The sequence below is a fragment of the Gavialis gangeticus genome, unplaced genomic scaffold (assembly GCF_001723915.1).
Source record: "Gavialis gangeticus isolate Ggan-Ray unplaced genomic scaffold, GavGan_comp1, whole genome shotgun sequence".
Taxonomy (NCBI): domain Eukaryota; kingdom Metazoa; phylum Chordata; order Crocodylia; family Gavialidae; genus Gavialis; species Gavialis gangeticus.
This window is the reverse complement of record NW_017729014.1, coordinates 23124993-23145607: the sequence shown is the minus strand read 5'-3', so window position 1 is coordinate 23145607 and position 20615 is coordinate 23124993. Positions and strand designations below refer to the sequence as shown.

The 20615-nt window shown below is 49.2% G+C and overlaps 2 protein-coding genes across 3 annotated transcripts in view; both read right to left on the bottom strand.

Annotated features, from left to right (window-relative positions):
- Positions 1-31: 31 nt before the first annotated feature.
- PPIH (peptidylprolyl isomerase H) lies at positions 32-6832 on the bottom strand. The gene is made up of 10 exons (XM_019512025.1): positions 6725-6832; positions 6562-6626; positions 5215-5238; positions 4907-4951; positions 4426-4468; positions 3593-3685; positions 3150-3237; positions 2491-2531; positions 1004-1094; positions 32-153 (listed from the first exon to the last, which is right to left on the bottom strand). Exons 1-9 carry the CDS (start codon positions 6788-6790, stop codon positions 1026-1028), a joined length of 534 nt encoding a protein of 177 aa, XP_019367570.1. The 5' UTR covers positions 6791-6832; the 3' UTR covers positions 32-153; positions 1004-1025.
- A 771-nt stretch (positions 6833-7603) lies between these two features.
- Positions 7604-20615, bottom strand: part of CCDC30 (coiled-coil domain containing 30) — a 35276-nt gene continuing 22264 nt past the window's right edge. For both annotated transcript variants that reach the window (XM_019512020.1, XM_019512022.1), the window contains 10 exons: positions 19804-19980; positions 18864-19073; positions 17271-17428; positions 14225-14390; positions 13610-13731; positions 12421-12562; positions 11070-11206; positions 10408-10522; positions 8661-8728; positions 7604-8054 (listed from right to left, as the gene is read on the bottom strand). In XM_019512020.1, the coding sequence (XP_019367565.1) occupies positions 7841-8054; positions 8661-8728; positions 10408-10522; positions 11070-11206; positions 12421-12562; positions 13610-13731; positions 14225-14390; positions 17271-17428; positions 18864-19073; positions 19804-19980 (1509 nt within the window). In that variant the 3' untranslated portion in view covers positions 7604-7840. The remainder of the gene's footprint in view (positions 8055-8660; positions 8729-10407; positions 10523-11069; positions 11207-12420; positions 12563-13609; positions 13732-14224; positions 14391-17270; positions 17429-18863; positions 19074-19803; positions 19981-20615) is intronic.

Below are 20615 nucleotides of genomic sequence, written 5' to 3'. Positions count from 1 at the left end.
ATCTGGGACTTTTTTTTAAAAAAAAAAAAAAAAAAAGAAGTTGTAGACCTGGAATATCTGAAATGCCTGTGAAGTGGCAACAGCACAGCTGTAACCTGCAGGATTAGGCTGAGGCAGCTGCAGGGACGGGTGATGTGGGAACAGTGACCAGACCTGGAGTGGACAAGGAACAATGGCAGTTACAGGAACAGGCGCGGCAAGGAGAATGCACACAAGTCAGTGCCACGTTATCTGAGCTCGCCAAACAAAAAGCTGAGGGTAAGAAAAAGAAACCGCGCTAGTAACCCAAAGCCTGCTTACACCCAACACTGCTGTGTGGCAATATAGGATCACCCAGATACTTTGCAGGCCCCTGTGAAGATGAGGGCCTGTGCAGCGTGTGGGGGTATACGGAGCTGCAAGGAACCTCCAAGGTGGTCCACCTGTTTGCTGCAGCTTTTATTCCAAGGCTACTGCTTCTCCAGTCAGCTACCTGGGAGCACAGCAGAGATCCAGCTAATTGGAGAAGCAGTGCCCTTAGAAGTAAAAAAAAGCTGAGCAGCTTGTCTGACATTCAGCAGGTTGCAGAGTACCCAGATGCAATGATTCAGGTCTTACTATACCCAAGGCAGACTGGATCACAATGGTATCTAATCCGACCTAATGGTAGGTTAGGACAATGATACTGGCTGCATTAAGAACAGGTGATGTAATGTGGCAATAGCCGGGCCCTTCAGTGGGCTTCACCGCCCTCCTTTCAAGTGTTTCAGCTCCATGGCACTCAGCTCAGGCAGCGAGTCTCAAACCTGCCCTGAATTAGGAAGTGCAACAATTGCTTCTCAGGCTTCTAGGTTTACTTGCCTCTTCTATGCAGCATGAAACATTTTGCTCTTCTGAAACTTGGCAGAACCTCAAATCACTAATGCCCACATGAAAGAATCCAAGACAGTAACAGATGGTTTTCCATCACTGTCTCCTCTCAGAAGACTTCTTCAGACAAGCTGATGAAGAACAACAGACCTACCAAGACTTCTGCTTTCACCGCTCTACATTTCACCACACTGCGAGATCACTACAGGCAGTTTGGGTTTGTTATTTGGACCAGTTGGTACGTTCTGGGGGTGGGAAAACAGAAATTCACAGTTACAATATATAAATACCCAACAAGTTAGCAAAAGTCACCAGCTGCTTTGAGGGTTAAGAGACAGCCATGCCAACTGAGCCTCAGGAACATGGCAACCTGCATGTGGACTATGGATGCCTCCTGACTGCTGCTCTTTCATTATGAGAATGGCTTTGAAGCCTTCTGCGAGCCCAGCTGACTCTCTGATATGCAGAGCTGAGATGCACAGGGAAGACCCTGAACAGGAGGCAGTGAACCAAGCAAGGTGCAGAAAAGAAATGTGGGATAATCACTATGTTTCACACCACTTGAGATTTCTGACTCTAGACTTGTAACAATATTAATAATAAAAGCAAACAGTGAAAAAATATCCCATGTTTGTATTGCAGGGGGAGTGACAGACTGGGGTTGGGGGGAAAAGTGGGGCACAAGGGGCAGGTCCAGGAGTCAGAGAGCAGAACCCATTGCTCTGCACTTTGAGCATTGCTCTTTGACAGCCTGTCTTTCCTTCCTCTCATCTGCCCATTACTGTCCCACAAGAGAGATGTGCAGTAATCCTTCAACTGATGCTTTGGAAGGCACTGCTGATGATAAACACTGCAAGGGGAATCTCATCCTACTTATCCCACCAGGGTTATAATTGCACTTCACCTGTCAAAATGGTTTTCTTAAAAGAGCCAGTGAGAAAGGAATAATGTCCTACAATGAAGACAAGCGCAAGGCTTTAAGTGGAGCTGCTGTCAGTTCTGTACTTCCTCTCCCATAACTGCATTCTCTGCTGACTGCTTACAACAGTCCCATGAGACAAGCTCCGCTGTGGCTCAGCAGTGGGCCCCCCAGTCTGCACTCAGGCACCCGGAGGGAGAGCACAATGCTGCCGGGTTCTTCACCCATCTCTTCACGTAAACTCACATGTCTGTCAACTAGGCATTTGAAACATGCAGCCACAATTCAGCAGAGGCTCATGTATCTGCAGGACTGGGAAGTCCTTTGGAAACATTGTGTTTTCATTATTAAAAGCACTGATTATCTTTCAATGGACAACCTCTACTAATCTGTCAGCCCCTGAATGTTGCTTCTGTGAGATGTCAACGTATTCTCTCTCATACGCCTGCTCTGAGACGATTGACAGAGCAACCTGTCGATCAAGCTTCCAGAAAGAACTCAAGGCACTGCAGCAAATCCATCAGAACATGTTTCCTGCTGGCATAAAGCCACGTGTGCATTTCGGAAGCAACTCTGCGAGATGGATTAAACCGTGGCAGGGCTGCAAGGAATTCCTCATCACTACCGTTAAGCACTTTCATACACAAGTGATGGGAGGGGATGTGAAGCCTTCTGAAGCAATGACTTGGCAGGGCATTCAGAGGAATGCACATTAAACTTACTTCAATTTTTCTCATAACCAGGAGCCCATCGATGATTTTACCTGCAAGGGAAAGAACAATTTTGAAGTACTTTTCCACTTTTTCTGTAACCCCAACCTGTCATGAACAATGAAACATTTCTCCAATTTCTCAAACCCTTGAGATTATATTGTGTCTGGACACGGTTCTCTCTCCAAGCATTATTTTTGCCCCACAAATGTACTTACACCACTTACTAAACTGGGGACCTTGGGATGTGTTATGGATCACTGAGCCCATAAACTCAGCTTCAACCGTTTCAGATATGGAGTTAAGGTCCGTCTCTTAGAGTGGCAGTGTTCATCTTTCCCAGAGGGTGGGGCGTGCATGGATGTAGGGACCTTAACTCATACCCCTCTCCCACTGACTATGAGAAATAGCACAGAATACGTCTCCAGCAGGGGCACTGTGTTTGGTTATGTGCAAAAGTTACCAATTTTGATGTTTATGTTGCACCTACAGGACCTAATAAGGAGCGAGGCCTTACTGTGAGGATGCAATACACATAGCTCCCCAGCTCCCACCTTCTCTTCCTCTACCAAGCCTCCATTACCTGGCTGATTTATTACTGGTTTCAAAGCAGAAATGAGCTGAAGGCGATTTCTACCCTACTGAAATGTCATTAATGAGAGACTACTCACCAAACACAACATGTTTCCCATCTAGCCAGTCACATTTGGAGCATGTGATGAAGAACTGACACCCATTTGTACTTGGACCACTGTTTGCCTAATTTAAAACGCAAACACACATGCACATGTTAGTAAACTGAACATCTCGAGCCTGCAGAAGCCAGGGTACTTCAAACAAGAGTGCTATCATTCCAGCTGACCTGCACTAGAAATGTTTATCATAGGAATTAACATCTACCTCCGCAGGGCCGGATTAGTAACTAGATACTCCACTAAACAGTCCACTGGGACAGCACGTCAGTCTCTATATTGCCACTTATGCAATTTTAGGCTGCTGGTGATGTTTCTACAAAACAAACCATGGAGGTGAAAGCCAGGAAATAACTGGTAAATCTCAAAGATGGTGGGTGGGAACCTTTCTAGTCTTACTACCTTGGCCGTCTTATACTTACCATAGACAAGAGTCCAGGAGCAGAGTGTTTGAGTTTGAAGTTTTCATCTGCAAAGGGACCTCGGTATATACTAGCCACCCCAGTGCCATCTCCCTGTGTGAGAAGGGAGGTAATTATCAATCCCACCTCAGAAAAAGCATGTTTTTAAAATACTTCCAACAGAAAAGCACTTTGTTAACCAGAACTAAGGTTGAGGCTGTATTTTCATTAAGAAAAAAAACAGTGTTAAAAAGAACACTAGAAATGAAAACATCTGAACATTGTTGAGCCTGGAAACCAGAAGTCAGCATTCCACCCTAATTCTTCATTTGATCCTCATCCCCCTCCCTCATGTTAGTTAGTCACAGACCGACCCCCAGGCCAGGTGAAACCACAGGACAAGAACAGACATGGTGTGAGGGAAGCAGGTAGATTCTAGACCTCCAAGACCCGCCAGATGAAGCTACGGATGAGAGTTCAGGCTGCACGTTCCACAGAAAACAGAAGGCAAGTAGGAAAGGCAAGGATGGCTCTCGGGTTAGAAGAATGAGTGATGGCAAGCGAGGGAGGAGCCTGTCAGAGGTTGAAGCTGCAGAGTGGGGGCGTGGGGGGCTTTGGCATCGCCACAGTCTATTCCATGGGTCTGACCAGGTATTCCTCCCCCTTTGCTGAAAGGGCTTTGGGGCTCCAGCCACCTCCTTTCCCTGTCAATGCCCTTTTGCTCTTTCCTCATCTTTCATTTACATATCTTTGCTCACTAAGCAACACGTTCCAAAAAAAAAAGTTAAACAGTTAAATACAGCCCCATGGAAAGAACCACCAGGAAAGGAAATGAACGTACTTGTAATACCTACATTTACAAAGTCGCCTCCCTGGATCATGAAATCCTTTATCACCCTGAAAAGTAATTAAGAACAAAGTTAACGACTGCATCTCTGTGAAACAGTCTCACAAAGTTTAGTAGGTCCGAAACGACAGAGAAACAGCCCACACCACAATAAAACGCACCTAGTGACTAGGTGATGGACTCGACGTGGGATGACCTTTTACTTTGGACAAAGGCTGGACAGTGCTGCCTGTGCATTGGGTGATAAGCACCAAGAATATTCTTTTTATCTGGCAAGTACAACAGAGAGTGGCCCACACTGACTACAGAGGCAAAGAGTCGCCAAAACTGTAGATGCAGGGCAGAGACTTTAGAAAGAAAACACTATTCAGGCCTCCTATCCCTCGATGACTATAGGATGCCTCCTACTTTAGGGACTGCTTTCAGAACTGGGCATCAGGCTGTGTCTAGGTCACCGTGCTGTTTTGAACAAGAGGAAATTGACTTACCGGTGGAAAGTGCTCCCCTTGTAACCTATAGGGACACCATCTTTCCTACAGCAAGACAAGGAAATACCACTGCAGGATACTGCTCATCACAGCATAAAGACTTCCAGTCATTTTAGGACCCCAGAATCCCATGTGCCGTACTGACAGGTCCCCCCCCGGTGCCTGGGAAGGCTATATAGCACCTTGCAGCAACACAGTCATTCAGAAAGCAAGAAGATGGGAACAAAGACCATCAGATTGCTCTACTTTCTGGTCATTAAACACCTCAGTATGCTGTTTAAAAGGAGTGGTGCATTGACCCCACATACCTGAATTCACCTGTGCAAAACTGCCTGGAAAGAGGGAAAAAAAAGAGAGAGCAGCACATGAGTCACCTGAAAGAGGTATCTGAATCCAAACCAAATCACTGCTGCTCTGACTACTTTACTGAAGAGGGGTAGAGGGCACTTCCCTTCTGAGGAGCAAATGACACTGCTAACAGCAGGCACAGGAGGCAGCAACAACTACTAACTTTCCACCCCAAAGGGCTGTTTCTGGGCATCAGGCTGGATCACGTTTGATACTGAGAATGGAAACAGCCAAAAAATGTGGGTTGGGGCATCACTCCCTGGAGATCCATAGTGGAAAGGGGACTCTCGGGGGGCTGGGACGTCCCATCGATAAAGGAGTGGCAGGCACCTTCTCATCAGAGACAGGCCAACAGGAGACCAGGTCATTAAGCTGCCGCTCCTCCGAGACACATTTGGAACTGGGCCACAGAGGTTCGGAATGACCCTAAGAAACGTGGCCAGCCACCCCGAGGGTGGCCAAGCGCACGTTTCTGATCACTGTGGAAAGCTGCCTGGGCTGGAGGCCCTGGACCGAGCGAGCCTGGCTAATCTGGCATCACAGCCACAGGACCGAGCTTTGCTTTGTTCGCTCAGGGGGTTGCCTGCCGCAAGCAGGTGAGGAGGAGTCAGCTGCCTGGGAGGTGCTGAAGGAGGTGCAGCAGTAAGGCCAGTCTGCTGGGGCTGTTCCCACACCGGCGTCAGGCTCTTCACCGAGTCCCTCCGCACGGCGCCAGGCTGGGGATCGCTCGGGTAAGTGCGGAGCGCTGACGGAGGAGCAACACAACTCCTCCGAGGGCTCCCTGGGCACGGCGCCGGGGGGGGACGGGGATCTCCCGTCCAGACCAAAGCAGCGTCAAACCTCGGAACAGGAGGAACGCAAGAGGTTACGTGGAGCCAGCTCCAGGCAAGAGGCACGTCCCCTGGTGCCGCACTCTGGTCTCACAGGCCTCGGACTGCAGCCGTGCGCCTGCTCCCGCGGCGGGAGCCTCCTGCCCCGCGGGGCGCAGCTGGACCCCCCCTGCACGGTCAGCCCTGGCGCCATCTCCGGGTCTGAGACCCGTGTCGGCAAACGGGCTCTACGGCGCAGCTCGACCCCGCTCGTCACGAGGCGGCCACGGCACCGCGGCCTGGCCGCACCCGTCCGCCCCGCCGTAAGAGCAGGACGCTCGTCTCCGCGGCGACGTCTCCCCCAAGCGCCCCCGCGGTTTCGCGACCGGGCGGCGCCCGGGCGACTGCAGGGAAAGACGGGAACGAGTCGCGTGCGCCCGAGCGCGCGGGGTCGGCGCCCCTGGCCGGACGCGGCGGTCCCGGACCCGCCCCCCGTACCTGAAGTTCTCGGCCGTCTTGGGCACCACGTCGGCGAACAGCTCGATCTTCATGCGGCCCACCTCCTGCGGGGCGAGGCGGGATGAGGCCCGCAGCGCCTCCCCCCCACCTCCTGCGGGCCGAGGCTTCAGCACCGCCCGCCCCATCTCCCCGCCCGCCGTACCTGCCCGCCGATGGTGACATCGAAGAAAACGACCGGGTTGTTGGGGTTGGAGGCCAGCACCGACATGACGCCCCCGGAACCGGAAACGCGGCGGCAACTTCCGCCCGGAAGTCCCCAACCCTACGGAGCTTGCGCGGGAGCTGCTGCCGCCATGGGCGGGGCCAGGGCCACGTGCTATGAGAGCGGACGGGCTGCAAGGGGCGGGAGCGGAAGGCGGAGCAGTAGGTCGGGCCGGGAGCGACCAACAGATCGGACGGGGAGCAGCAAGCAGAGCCGCAGCTGGGGTAGGGAAGGGTTCGGGACCTGCCAGAAAGGCCCGCGCCAGGAGACGGCGGTGCTGAGCTGCGCAGCCCAGGAGGCTGAGCCGGGCGGGCGCAGCCTAGCCTGGCCCCGCAGGAGCCGCTGCCCGAGCAGGGTCGCGGGCTGCCGGGCTCAGGGACGCTTGCCCACCGCTACTCCAGCCAGGCTGCCGGGCAGGCAGGAAGAGCGGGCCTGGAGCTGCAGCTCCGCGAGCCGGTCCCTGCCTGCGCGAGCAGCCACTCGGTCAGCCGGGCTCGTCCCCGAGCCGCCGGCAGCTGCTCTCTGTCCCTGCCCCTGGCCCAGGGCTGCTGGACCGCCGGAGCAGCAGAGAGGGCGCCCGGCGCGGCTGCCACTGCCACACCAGAGGCTGGCAGCGAGGAGGCGGATGATCCGTGCTGCCTGCCTGGAGTCACGCGGTTCTGCGCTCCGGTGCTTAATACCTGCGTGGATCTGGCCCCAGCGTGGAAGGAAACAGACACTTGGGCCTGGAGCCGTGGCTCACTTCTGCTTCAGAAAACCCCGTAGAATCTCTCTGGACCTCGCAGAGAATGAGCGTTAAACGGAGAAAAAACATTTTTAAAAATAACATTTTAATGAATTACTTTATGAGTTTAAAAAAAAATCTGACAGATTTGGGACAAGATGTTGAGCTGGGCAAACAGCTGAAAAATAGTCACCGAATAATTTAGTTGAGAGGTGTCTCAAAATCCATGTAATACGTTATTTGGCAAATGCCCCTCTCACCTCCTTGTGCCCAGTGGCAAGGGAGGCCAGCTCCTGCAGTCCACAAAGAGCTCAGCTGCTTGCCAGAGGCCCTTAGACATCATCACAGCAGAAACTTGGACTCTCTTCCTGCGTCTGGAGGCTGGCGGTGTCTCCAGGGGACACCACGTTCAGGTAGCCGATCTCAGAAGGTTGAGATGGCGATAAGGAAGACGAGGACTTTTGGCTTTCAGCACCTTCGTTGGACTTGGTTTCTTGAATGGCTCTCAGCACGCTGAGCGAGTCCGGCGGCCCCGCTGCTGAGAAGCTGCAAAAGAATTTCCACCCCTAGTTCACTTTGCAAACAGCATCTCTAGCTGTGTCCTCACGTGGGCCCACCACTGCAATACCCCAGTGCCACACAGTCTTTTAGTGTTGCTACCCCCGGAAGCGGGTAAAGGTCTAACATAGAGACAGGCTAAACCCCAGATCCTCAAGGGCATTCAGCTGCCTTCCTCCCAAGGAGTCTAATGACCATTCAGACCCATTAACTGCCCCCTTCTGTTGGCAAGTTCCTAGACTAATTGCGAGGTCGGTCGTGCACCCAGCACTCCCTCGCTGCAGCAATAACTGCTAGTGCTCAGTTGTGCTGCCGCAGCGCTTACAGGCCCAGTCAAAGATCAAGCACCATCGAGTTCGGGGCCGTGCACAGTCACAGAAAGCCCCACAGGACTCGCAAACTAAAGGAGGCAGCAGGTAGTAGACACTGGTTAGCTCCACCCCTCCATCCTACTGTACGACCAAAAGACACGAGGGAATAAAATAAAGGGTGAAACTTGTGTTTTGAAAGCAGGAATCCATGGCTTCCCTATTCCCCAATGCTGACAGGACCTGCTGTTAGTAAGCAGACTTGGTGCCTTTTTACTCACGGTACCTTGTGTTTGGAAGTGGCAACATTTTACTTAGTAGCTGGCATTCAGAGAAGCCAATGCTCCTCAAGTCCTAGGAAAAGAAGCAGAAGAATAATCAACTGATAAAAGGTGGGGAGGGCATGCTCAAGGCAATAAACACGTTGCAAACAAACCAGAGGAAAGGGATATTTTCACGCAGTATTTAGAGACAGGAAACTTGGGATCTCAGATGCACGGGAGAAAATTCCAAGAAAAGAGACAGGGTGTTTGTGAATGAAAGGGAATGGCTAGTTTCTAAAGGACCAGAAAACCCAGAACAAGAGCCCCATGAGCAAGTGACATTGATGGAAATAGTGCCATCAACTAGCACTGCTCCGGTTAGAGAACTATTTCAAACTGGAAGCCCTAAAAAGTGGCAGTCTAGATGGCTCTCGGTGCCCTTGGGAGAATGTGTAGACTGAGAGCGGGTTCAGCCACTGCTTTCTGGATGGGAGCACCGCACCATTGCTCCCCCTAATCACTAGCCATCCCACACTGTGGCTATCACTTCCACATTCGTTTCCCTAAAGTTAAGTACGTTTAGACACTTAGACAAGGTTTTCCAAAGGAGCAGATGGGTGTTGGACATTCAAGTTCCACCAATTTACAAATCAAAAAGCCCAGTTTTAAATAAGTGGCTTGACTGTCAAAGGTTCTGAACGCTGAGAGGTGCCTGTACCCTGGCAAACCGGGGCCTGTTGTTCAGTGCCTGGCTATGAATTGAGGCTCCGAAGCTATGGCGATGGCTGATTACTCAGTTCTGAAGTCACGTGGAAAAAATGGAGACGTCATTTCAGGTTGACCCTAAACAAGAGTTCTGATGAAACAAGTGTCTGAAGAAGGCTCCATTTTGGCTAAAACAAAACATTTTGTTTGATCCAAAACAATCTTTTGTTTCAGTTAATCCAAAACAGCGTTAAATTTGGTCTCTACAGATCATTTTGAAGCAAAACGTTGAAGTGTTTTGTCATTCTTGAAATGAAACATCTCAAATGTTCTGGGTTTTTTCAGCCCAAACTATTCCAGACATTGCATCAATCCACAATTGTTTTTTTGTCAAATACACTCTTCATTTTAGATGTCCCTGGGCACCCCTGTTTGATATTTTTGGCTCACTTGTGAAGGTATCTAAAATTACCCACTTTTTATAAAGTTTTCTTGGTCCCAGACCTTCCCCATCATTCAGATATTTTTAACAACTGAAAAACAAAAAAAAGATCAAAGGTAAAAACCAAAACCTTTGTCACTGCAAAAAATGGCCTAATAACCCAGCGGATGGGGGGATGGCCTGCCTCAGCATCCCAGGAATGAGACAGCCTTTCACGTCCAGGCTGCTGGCTCCAATTCAGCTACTCAAGCAACAAGATCCCTGCCACCCACCATGCATTTGGTGTCCTGTTCTTCATGAAATGAGCTGATGGGCCTCAGTCCAATCCCCATGGGATGGAGACAATTAATAATACACATTATCTATAGCCGCTTGAGCAGGAAATCCAAAGGCAGTGAGCCTTGTTTTGTAAAGATCTCAGCACACGGTAACTCCTCTTGAAGACCGGACACAATTAGGGGTACTGCTTGCTCTGGAAAATCGTAGTAAAAAAGTCACTCAGGACTCCAGTGAAGTTCCTTCCAGCTTAAAGCTGAGGTATATTGGTAGGAGACTGATGGCGGAATTGCTCTGATGCAGCTACATGGGGGAGAAGGTACCAAAAGGCAGCGCATCCATCTTACCTCTACGCCATGAGTCTGAATGTTCCTCAGAGCCCGCTCCAGACCCCCAACCTGGTTGGACAGCTGTATGGTGCTTTCTTGCAGTCGCTTGTTTTCTTTGTCCAGGAACTGCACTCTGCGAAGGTCACACACACACACACACACACACAGAGCAGTTTATTTCCCGCACGTGAACCTTTGCTTCTAACAGCTTGATGTTTTCAGAGGGGCATTTGCTCTCAGCCTCTCTACACAGAAAGGACTCGGGTAAATTCTCTGAGCCTATTGCCCCCACAAGACACGTGCTGCAGGTTCCACGCCTCACCGGGGCCAAGCCCATTCCAGGTGAAGTGGCTTTGACTCCAGGAGGTTAGATGAACCACCTTGCTGGGGTCATTTGACCCCAGTACTCTTTCCTGCCGTGGCAGGGGGTCGGACTAGATGATCTAACTCAGGTCCCTTCCGGCCCTAGAAACTATGAAACATCCGTTAGTTAGCCCGAGCTATTGTTGTGTTACTCCTGGTTTACTCCACACACAGAACAAGGGTTTCATTAGTTACATGGGCAATAGCATGGTAGAACACAGACCCATGAGACAAACTTCAGCCCTCCTGGTTTGAACTCTGGTCTAGGTTGCTAAGCTAAAACTGCTCTTTCTCCAAAGTGAGATAATTAACGGCACCTGCTCTGAATTGTGGAAATTATCCGCTTGTTGTTCCGGCCAACTTCTTCCTGCTCATTAAGCTGCTGTAAGAGTTTTCTGTTTTCCTGGAGCAAATGGTCATTCTCTGTGGTGACCTGCTTGATCAATGCATGTTCCTGTGTGTAAGGAAACATAAGGTAATAACAACAGCAACAGTACCTAACTCCTACCTGCAGCTTTTCATCTCTTAGTCTCAAAGCACTTTACAGAGGAGGTGTAAGCATCAAAGATGCTCAGTGCTACTTCATATATATTGTATTTGATGTCACACTTCCCAGAAAGGCCTTTTTGTCACATGCTGACAATGCTATTTAAGGGTTGAGAAACAGTAACTTTTTAAGATGCAGCTTGATCAGTTTATGAGAGATTGGATGTTGTGGTTGGCTGTCATGGCAGGACTGGACTTTCCTTTGGCAGAGGATTTCCTTCCTATGGCAAAAAATTTCCTTTCCTGTCCAATATCTAAGTTTGACAGGTGACAAAAGCACTTGTGACCACCAAAACTGGATGTAAGGTAGCATCAAGCATCGCCCCATAAGGACCCTTTCCCCAGGGATCCTGTGTGCATGCAGAACAGGGCAAATGAATGCAGAAAGCCTCAATCTCAATAGGCCAGGACATTAATTCCAGAACTTTTCCTGTACCTGGGCACCGGCAGTTAAGGAAGACCCCAAATAAAGAAAAAACTCTCTACGTATGTGGACTTTTGGGTTTTTGAAATTAATGGATCTCATTTACTTAAAATAACAACCTAAGATACAAAATAGATACATTAACACTATGGGCCAAATCCATTCCTGGTGGAACTGTAGTGTTCCCAGCAGGGACAGTGATGCCAGAAATAAACATGACTCTAAGTGTTGGATAATTTATCAGTTAAACTTCTCTACCGCATGAGCGTGCTGCCCGGCCCAGGAGTGCTAAGACAAACCCACTGCATGGCAGGGGAGCAGCGAGCACAAGGAAAGCTCCTGAAAAACCACTCACCCCTGCTCCTGCTTTAGACAATTCACTTGTGTTTGAAACCATTTGCCCCACAGAGGACTGGAGCTTTCACCTCTCTGACAGGAGAAGCTGGTTATTAAAAGTTACTTATACACAACAGGCTCTGCTGTGTATTTACATACAACTTAGCTCCCCGTGCTGTCTTCAAGATCCTAGGACTCCCTGTGAGAGCAGTGTGCATCGCCAGGAGCCCTAACGCCTCTCCAAGCAGTTGTGCCAAGGCAAGCTCCTGCAGCATGCATGACCCCGACTGCTTCGGGACAGCCTCCCCTTTAGGAAGGGCACTCGCCCAGGATCCCGCTCTGTGTGGAAAGCCCTCTCTCACCTTTCCTGTTTGGCTCCTTGAAAGCAAAATGTCACCTTCAAGCTGTTTGATCTTCACATCTCTTTGTTTCACCTCATGAACAAAAGTCTCCTTGGCTCTCTGGAGCTTGGCCTTGTGACGGAGCTGCCTCTCATTGTGCTTCCTGGGAAGGTGAAGATGCGAATATCAGCCTGTGACGGTGCTCAGCAGATCTCCGCATTTCACGAACACAATGTTTGGAGCCTAGTGTTTGTTCAGATCATCACATAGCACATATGGAGATCATAGGCACGTAGGGGTGAAGGGAGACGAACATTAGTTAACGAGAATACAGTGCTGTTGTCAGCCAGTCTTGTGTGTTGGGGGGTAAGGGGGAGGAGGTGATGCTTGCCAGCCCAACCAAGTGTTGCGTGACCATCTGAATACATTGATACTGATATTTTTCAAGTATAGTGTTTTCCAAGAAGGCCAAAAGCAACAATTTCCCCAAAATGGCTCAAACCTCAACAATTCTTTTAGCAGCATCAGACTATAGATATCCAGAAGAAAAACAAGCCCTCTGAGGTCTGTTAGCTCAGATAGGTGCCAGTACCCTGAGGTAGGTTTTAATACTGGTGGGAGAGGAGCCCACAAACTTTCCAAACTGCCATTTCCCACCAATCCAAAGTCCAAAGAAGAGTAATGAGGTTCTGCAGCGTGCATCTCATGGCCAGTCCTGCCCATCTGGTGTTAAACATAAAAAGCTCTGACTTTTGTCAATCAGAAACTAGGATACGAGGCAGGGCACTGGCCTTTCTAAACAGCAGTTCTTAAAACAGCCCCATTTGGTCCTTTCTCCACAGAACAGCCAGGCAAAAGCAAAGAAGTGAAATAAACTTTTTCCCATGAGGAGAGAAAAAAATGAAAAGCCTGGACTGGTGTCCTGGGCTGAGAGGACATTCCGTTCCCTGAGTGGACAGCTGCTTTCTTTACCATCTTCACCTCCTGGACAGAAAAACTCAAAATGAAGTGATAGCAGAAGCGTGATATTTGATACAAGCAATTCTGCTGGGAGGTGTCATGCTGAAGCAGGTCTTTCAATGCTAAAAGCATTTTACATGAGACACTCTGAAGGTTACAGAGTAATCCTTTCCAGTATCACCACCAGGGTGTAAAGAGCAGCTGCTGTGCAACTGTGTTTCTCAGTGGTCCCTACTGCTTTGGTAGTTACCTGACGTACAAATCTAGCTGCTTCAAGAGACGATCATATTCCTCATGGAGAGTTTCTTTCTCTTGCTGCAGCACTGACAGCTGCTCTGAAAGCTTCTTACTGCTTTTTTGACAAAGGAGAAGCTGAAAAGCAGATATATTTTTAAAATTGTTTGTTAAATTGTAAGAAATGAAAATGCCCTTTCAGTCTGCTTCTGAACAGAAAGGGGCTCTGCCCTCAAAAGCTGCTCTACAGTAACACCTAACTTTTGCCCTCAAGATGGAGCAAGCAGTAATCAGCCCATGGAATAATAGCAGCCCATCTTTGCTGTCATCTCCTTTCCAGGGAAACTGCCCTTCCTAAGACCACAGAGGTGTCTGCCTCCTTGTAGTGAGGTGAGGTGGGACCTGGGAAGTATCCCTGGAGAGGAAAGAGGGGGGTGATGCATCTCTGTAGTCATTACCTCCTGCTCAGATGCCCATGTAAAAAGCACCATGCTCATTAAAGAACAAGTTTCCTTCTCCTGCTCTACTGCCATGCCCCACTCGTTGCTGGACTTGTACCTATAATAAGCCATCTGTGACAATAACTCGCCCCTTCCTGAGCACAGCTCCAGTGCTGTGACTTGCACCTTACCTCGGTGAGCGCTGTTTTCTTCTCATCCTCCAGCACCCGCAGCTGCACCTCCTGCTGTTGAAACCTGCCCTGAAGCTCAGCACGAGTCTTGGCCAGTGATGTTTCCGTCTCATGCGAGTGCCGGAGCTGCTGCTGCAGCTCCTCCGCATGCTGATCCAGGAGCTTCCTGTAAGCATGTCAGGACAATGAGCAACAGCAGCACTGCATGGGGCTCAAGGTAAGAGGAGTTAAGTTACTCAAGCCTACTCCACATCCTATTTCAATATCAGTTTATGTGGGTGAGGAAGGGATGTGCCTTTTTATTGACAGTTACTTCACTGCTGGCTTTGCACCCAGACATAACCCTTATTTGGGGGAACCACCTTTAGGCTAGCTGAACTGTGGCTACACAGGGGAACATTTCACCTCTGCTGAAGCAGGGAAAGTCTGAGGGCATGCAAGGCTGATCGCATAAGCTAAGCTTCTCAAAAGGTCTGTGGTCACTGAAACCGAATCAGAATGAAAACGAACGGATAATGACCAAACGTATAAACTACAAAGGCAGCGTCTTATTTCCCTTTGTGCACCCCACAGGGCACTTCCCAGGCGTGCAGGTGCAGGGTTTGGCACTTAGACGCAGTTGGCGATCGTATTCCGTGGTAGTCTAGACACACAAACACTGTGCTCTGTAGGCTGCCCTGTGGCTGGGGGGTGGGATACAGCCACTGCTCTGTGCACCTGTATGTGGCTGGCTAAGCAAAAACCAGTGTTGTTGGAGACTGGAAAAGGAGGGCCCGTTTGCATTTTAGCCCCACAGCTGACTGATAAGAGCACTTGCCTAGGAAACAGGAGGCCCATGTCTTAGACCCCTTTCACCCCCATGGGGTTTGGACCGATCTGTCTCTGACTTCCCAAGAATGCTCAGACCACAGGTCCACAGGTATTATCCTGGCCCCTCTCCAGCCCTCCCCCTGGTGCCGGGGCCCTGGGCTGCCAAGACGGGAAGATATACAGGGCCAGGAGGAGGGTAACAAGGTAGAGTGTGTGGCTCAATGAGACCATTGCTGCTCTGGAAAGGGGGAGCCCTGGCTTCTTGCCTGGACCCCTATTCCTGAAGGGGGAGAAACATCCCCCCACACTGCCTTCCCTCCATTTTACCCACAGATTATCGCATGCAAGTTGCAGGGTCTCAGCTCTGAAAGAAGTGCAAGAGAGAGATGGTTCAACTCCCCCTGGGAGAGAGGGGCCTAGAACCTGGGTGTCCTGATTCCTGGGTGAGAGACATGGGAGGATTCTCCCACCTACGGGCTTATGCTCAGGTACACACGCCTGGAGCCACGTGCCTGCCTGGCCAGAGCACAGCCTACTGTGCAGACTCAGTAGCTGTGTGGCCACCTAACATATTGCACTTGTAACAGGATCACAAATTACAGAAGTGCCAAAACCTGCAATGACATGGTTGGGGTTCTGGCCCAAATTTTTGGGTTTTCCCTCCTGTACATTATGCTATCCATGGACTTGGAGAGTTTGTGGATGGAGGAAATTAAAACGCCACTTTAGTCCATCTTCACCTTGAAGCACCAGCAGTAGCAGCACACCCACCTGTAGTGGGCACATTTCAAAAGATCCCTCCCACTCTAGGGATATTAGCCATTCTAGCCACATTCTCCACTAGATGTACAGGAAACACCTCCAAAACCATCAGGTTCTTTAGGATCAGACTGACCTTGTCGATCTAATCTGTGCCTCTGGCATCGTATGCGACTTCGGGCAAAGCTCTCCCCACTCTGTGCCTCTGTTTCTCCTACCACCTGCTTCCTGCCACGGTTGTGGGTTTTTTTGACAAAGATTGATTTGTATTCTGGGTTTGCACAGCACCTCGTACGACTGGACCCTGATCTTCATGGGGGCTTTCTGATGCTACAGTATATCACAGCCACAACACATCGTAAGATCCTAATATGACCAAATTCTAGCAGTGACCAGGAAGGTGTTTTGCTGAGTTGTGTCCTACCAGGTCATCTCGGTAGCTCTCTTTTCTCACACGAACAATTCTATCCACCCTTTCGTCCTCTAACAACACTACACCCAATGGGAGCACATCAAACCTCTTCCAACAAGCCGTTCTGAAGGAGTCGGTCACTCAGAGAGGGGAACATCTTCACTTTACATCTTTGTCACTGTCGCTAAGCAAGCTGCAAGCACACGGGACACTAACTCCAGCCCCAAAGCCTCAGTGCTCAGTGTCTGTGAGGTCAGCCAGGCACCTTCTTATCACAGAGTATTAAGAGCTGTTTGAGATACCCTTTGGATTTTGTTGTTTCCAAACAACATGCATGTCTCTGAGATCCTGGACAGGCCTGGGCCCTGCTGCATTGCTCTATATTCAGGAGCAGCTGGAGTATAACCCTTGTCCACTTTCACTTGGTGGCTATTTGCTAGCATGGATGGGACTGCTTCATGTGCCCTTCCTGATGTGATCTATACCCGTGAGGCAAGGTGCAGGATTTCTTACTGGAGGATCTGACATCCCTGCTGGATGTTGCTAAGTGCCAAGGTGTCTGAGATAACCAGGGGTCACTGAAGTTAAAAGGCACCCAGTCTCCTGGGTAGGAAGATTCTCCAAGCTGGGTGGTGGCAGACTGGATATTCTGGGAAGTCTTTGCTGCTTGGGACTGCCCTGGGGAGCTGTCTGGAGTGCTTTGCAAATATACCATGTGACACTCAGCAGGGCCCGGGAGCACAGCTCCGAGCTCCTTTGCTCGCCTGCAGAAACATGGGGGTTGACCATGATGCACTCATTCTCTTACCTGTGCTCTCCACACAGTGAAGTCCCCGCAAATATTTCTATAGCACCCGCCACCACACTACGATGATAATCCAGATTCCTTTGGTACTAGAGGGCAAGGGGACCTCCAAGCTGACACTTGCTAACACTTCAGCAGTAAGGCAGCCCTCCTCCTGTGCGGGGCAGGACAGCGTGGCTGGACGTGCTAGGGTGTTGGCATTGCACTGGAGCATCAAGGGCCTGGCCACTGCCAGCAAGACATGTTCTGGGGCCTGTTACCTTTTCCACTGCTCTTCCTGGAGCTGGCGCTGCAGCTGAGCTTCACCTTCTCTGGCCTCTTTCACTTCCTCCTCCAGCTGCTTCCTTCCCAACACGTGGGTTTCCGCGAGGCAGAGCTGGTGCTGAGACTCCTTCAGTTTCTGCTGTAGCTCCAAAATCTTAAGTAAAATGGTGGCAAATTAAACACACAGTAAATGACCCCAGCAGTAAGTGAGGGCTCCTGCCAGTCAGCTGAAAAACAGAGCTGGGTCTCCACTGAACTGAAGGACTAGGTACGCTCTCCCGCCCCTGCAGGTCCCTCCACCTTCCGATGCTGCTGGGTCAAACTATTTAGATGTACAGCCCTGCTGCCTCTGCTACCTGCTGGAATGGATTCCTACCTCTACTCTGATGCAGGCAGACCGGACAAGCAACAGCTCCTCTTTCAGCCTCCAGCCTCCCTCCCTACCACTCCAGCCATGCAGAGCGCACTTTCTCCTTGGGTCTCTAGACTGCCAAGCTTAGATTCACTCCATGCCCAGATCCTCTTTAGCCAACAACAAGCTCTGCACCTCTCACCCTATAACCACTGGTCAAGCTGCTCCTTTCTGAATCTGTGGGCTTCTGCTCCCAGCACCATTCTGTGTTACTGTGGGTGGACACCTGGTCAACTATGAATGAGGGCAGGTCACTCAGTGAATGTGGGTGGCTGACATGCTGGGTGACTTGGTAAACTGATTGAGGGTGAGGAGGGAGAGATGAGATGATTCTCTGGAAATGAGTAGGGATGACAGCTAACTCCTGAAAGGCCACAGTCCTGGAGAGCTGGCAGTGCCTGCAGGCAAGAGCCCACAACAGCTCCATTTTAAATCCTTGGGCACTTTTACCCAGGAGCACTCTAATTAAAACACCGCAGCGTCTTGTGCATCAGCATCCCCATGCTTCAAAATGATGGTGGGGGGTGCTTGATCTAAAGATCGTTTGATGAACTTTAGTTCAAGTGCCCCCACTGCCATTTTGAAGCATGGGGATACTTATACACAACATGCAGGAGGCTGCTGGAGCACAGTAATTGCCACGCTCCAGCAGACTCAATTAATCGAGTCTGCTCTGACGTGCTGTAATTACAGCATGTCAGAGCAGCCTCTGTGCTCATGTACAGGCATCCCTGGTTTTCACATGCTTTATATTCTTCATCCTTCAGGCTCAAATGCTCAGGGTGGATCTCTTCCAAAGTGACTTTTTTTTGTGGGGTGAGGGAATGCAGCAAAAATAGCCTAATACTGTGGAGCAGGAAGGGAAAATCCACTTTCCTCACTCAAATGGAAGAATTTGCAATTTTTTTCCTCAAGACTTACTCTAGTTTAAATTTCAGTTCATTCAGATCTTCTGAATTTCAGAAGCAAGGCCTTATTTTTCACATCTGCATACTGATTTTAATTATGTAACAACTGAACATTCAGTAACAACCCCAGGGCAAAACAAATCAGCAAAAACTTCCAAAACACACATCCAGGTCCTAAAGCACAAACTGCAGGTATCAATTGGAAGTGCTGCAGCATATGGCTGTTGAGGGTTGACACAATGTGAACACGGGCTAGGTTGCAGGTTTACCTTTTTCTCCATGTCAGTTGCTCTAGATTTCTCCAGTGCAAGCTTCTCCTGCAGGCTGCTCTGCTGCTTAGAGGTTTGAGAGTGCTTCAGCACCTCGAGTTCAAGTTCCCTGAACTTCTGCTGGCTATGCTCGCACTGCACTGTGAGAGAAGAGCACGTTTTGGTCGAGTCAGACAACTTCAGCTGGGTCTGTCTCAGTTCAGCTTTAACCTAAATTGGACACAAAAGAAAACAGTAGAATTTAGCCCTCACTTCCTTGCCTACATGTGATTCAGCTAACATGTGATGAATGGAGAAATGGTGGTGGGGTTGCTGGACAACCCAGAATAGTAAAAAATAAAACAAATGAGCAAACACTTATTTTGCTGAGCCAGCACTTGCCGCACCCAGTCCCAGCGGGAGCACATTCCTCCAGAGTTGGGCTTCCACAGGTTTAACACAAAACTTTGAAGAAACAATAATGCAATAATGGAGTGGGAAAAATATACAAATGAATGGCACGAGCTGACATCTGGTCAGATAAATGCACATGTATGAGACTAGGCATAGCCTGCCATGAGGTCAGCATCCAAGATGTCTCATGGCTCACAAGACTTAAGCCCTGCAGGTATACTGGGTGCTATCTCTGTTTTTCAGACAGTCTCCACGACGCACATACTAGACATTATGTCCCTATGAGTACAGACCAAGCAAGTTTTGAAGAATAAATCCTGATTTCTAATCCCAGATATTGTGCTAAATTCTGTGAGGCCTGATTCTCACTGACTTGCCTGAGCGAACTAAACAGGCCTTCGTATAAATGAGAATCTGGCATAGTAATCCCCAAAATGAGCAAATTTGCATTTGGCCCTTCTTCTTTGAGCTTGGAATGAAGCTTTTGTATGTCTCCAAGTGAGAATGACCTCGGAGCCGTTAGCACTGTAGCAGTTAGTGCCAGTACCTTGGCGATTTCCTGTTGGAGCAAGGTATTATGGTTCTTTATGTCCAAGTTTTTCTCTCTTTCATATCTTAGCTCCTTCTCAGCAGAGCTGCACAAATTCTGAACTCTATGGAAATCCTGTCTCAGTTGCTGCATTTCCTCTTGATGCTGCTGTAAGAGTCTCTCTCCAGACAGATACTATATTAATTAGGAGAAATACATAACAAGGGAGGGCAAGTTAGCACAAAGGAGAATTATTTGTTTTAAAAAAATCCTGTTTAAGAGGAGATATAGACACAACAAAAAACAGACAATCCCCCCACTCTATTAACAAACAGAAAAATGGAAAAGTCGGTAACTATGAATACAAACCAGCAATTAGGAAATGCAGACAAGAGAATAGGGAAGTCAAAAGTATCAGTGAAAAATTCTTAGTCAGTATGATTAATTAAGAGTGAGTTTTTAAAATATATCAGGAATAAATAAATAAGGAGGGAATAAATAAAATCTGAGCAATGGCACGGGAACATAAGCACTGGACTGGAAGGACACAATGTCACCAAGCCCAGTCCCCTGGATTTGCTGGCAAGCCACACCATACAATCCTGTTCATGAACAGGATCAGTAACTGATCAAGCTCCATCTTAGAACTTTACAGTGAGAGACTAAAAAAAACCTCAATCTATTTAGGTTATCCAAATCAATACCAAATGGAAAAAAGGTATCTTCCTGCCAGAAGATGGGTCAATAAGACTGATACATCACCATATTAGGGGCATCTCTCCCAGAAAACTAGACAATCTTTGTCCCCTTATGTAATGCATCAGTACATA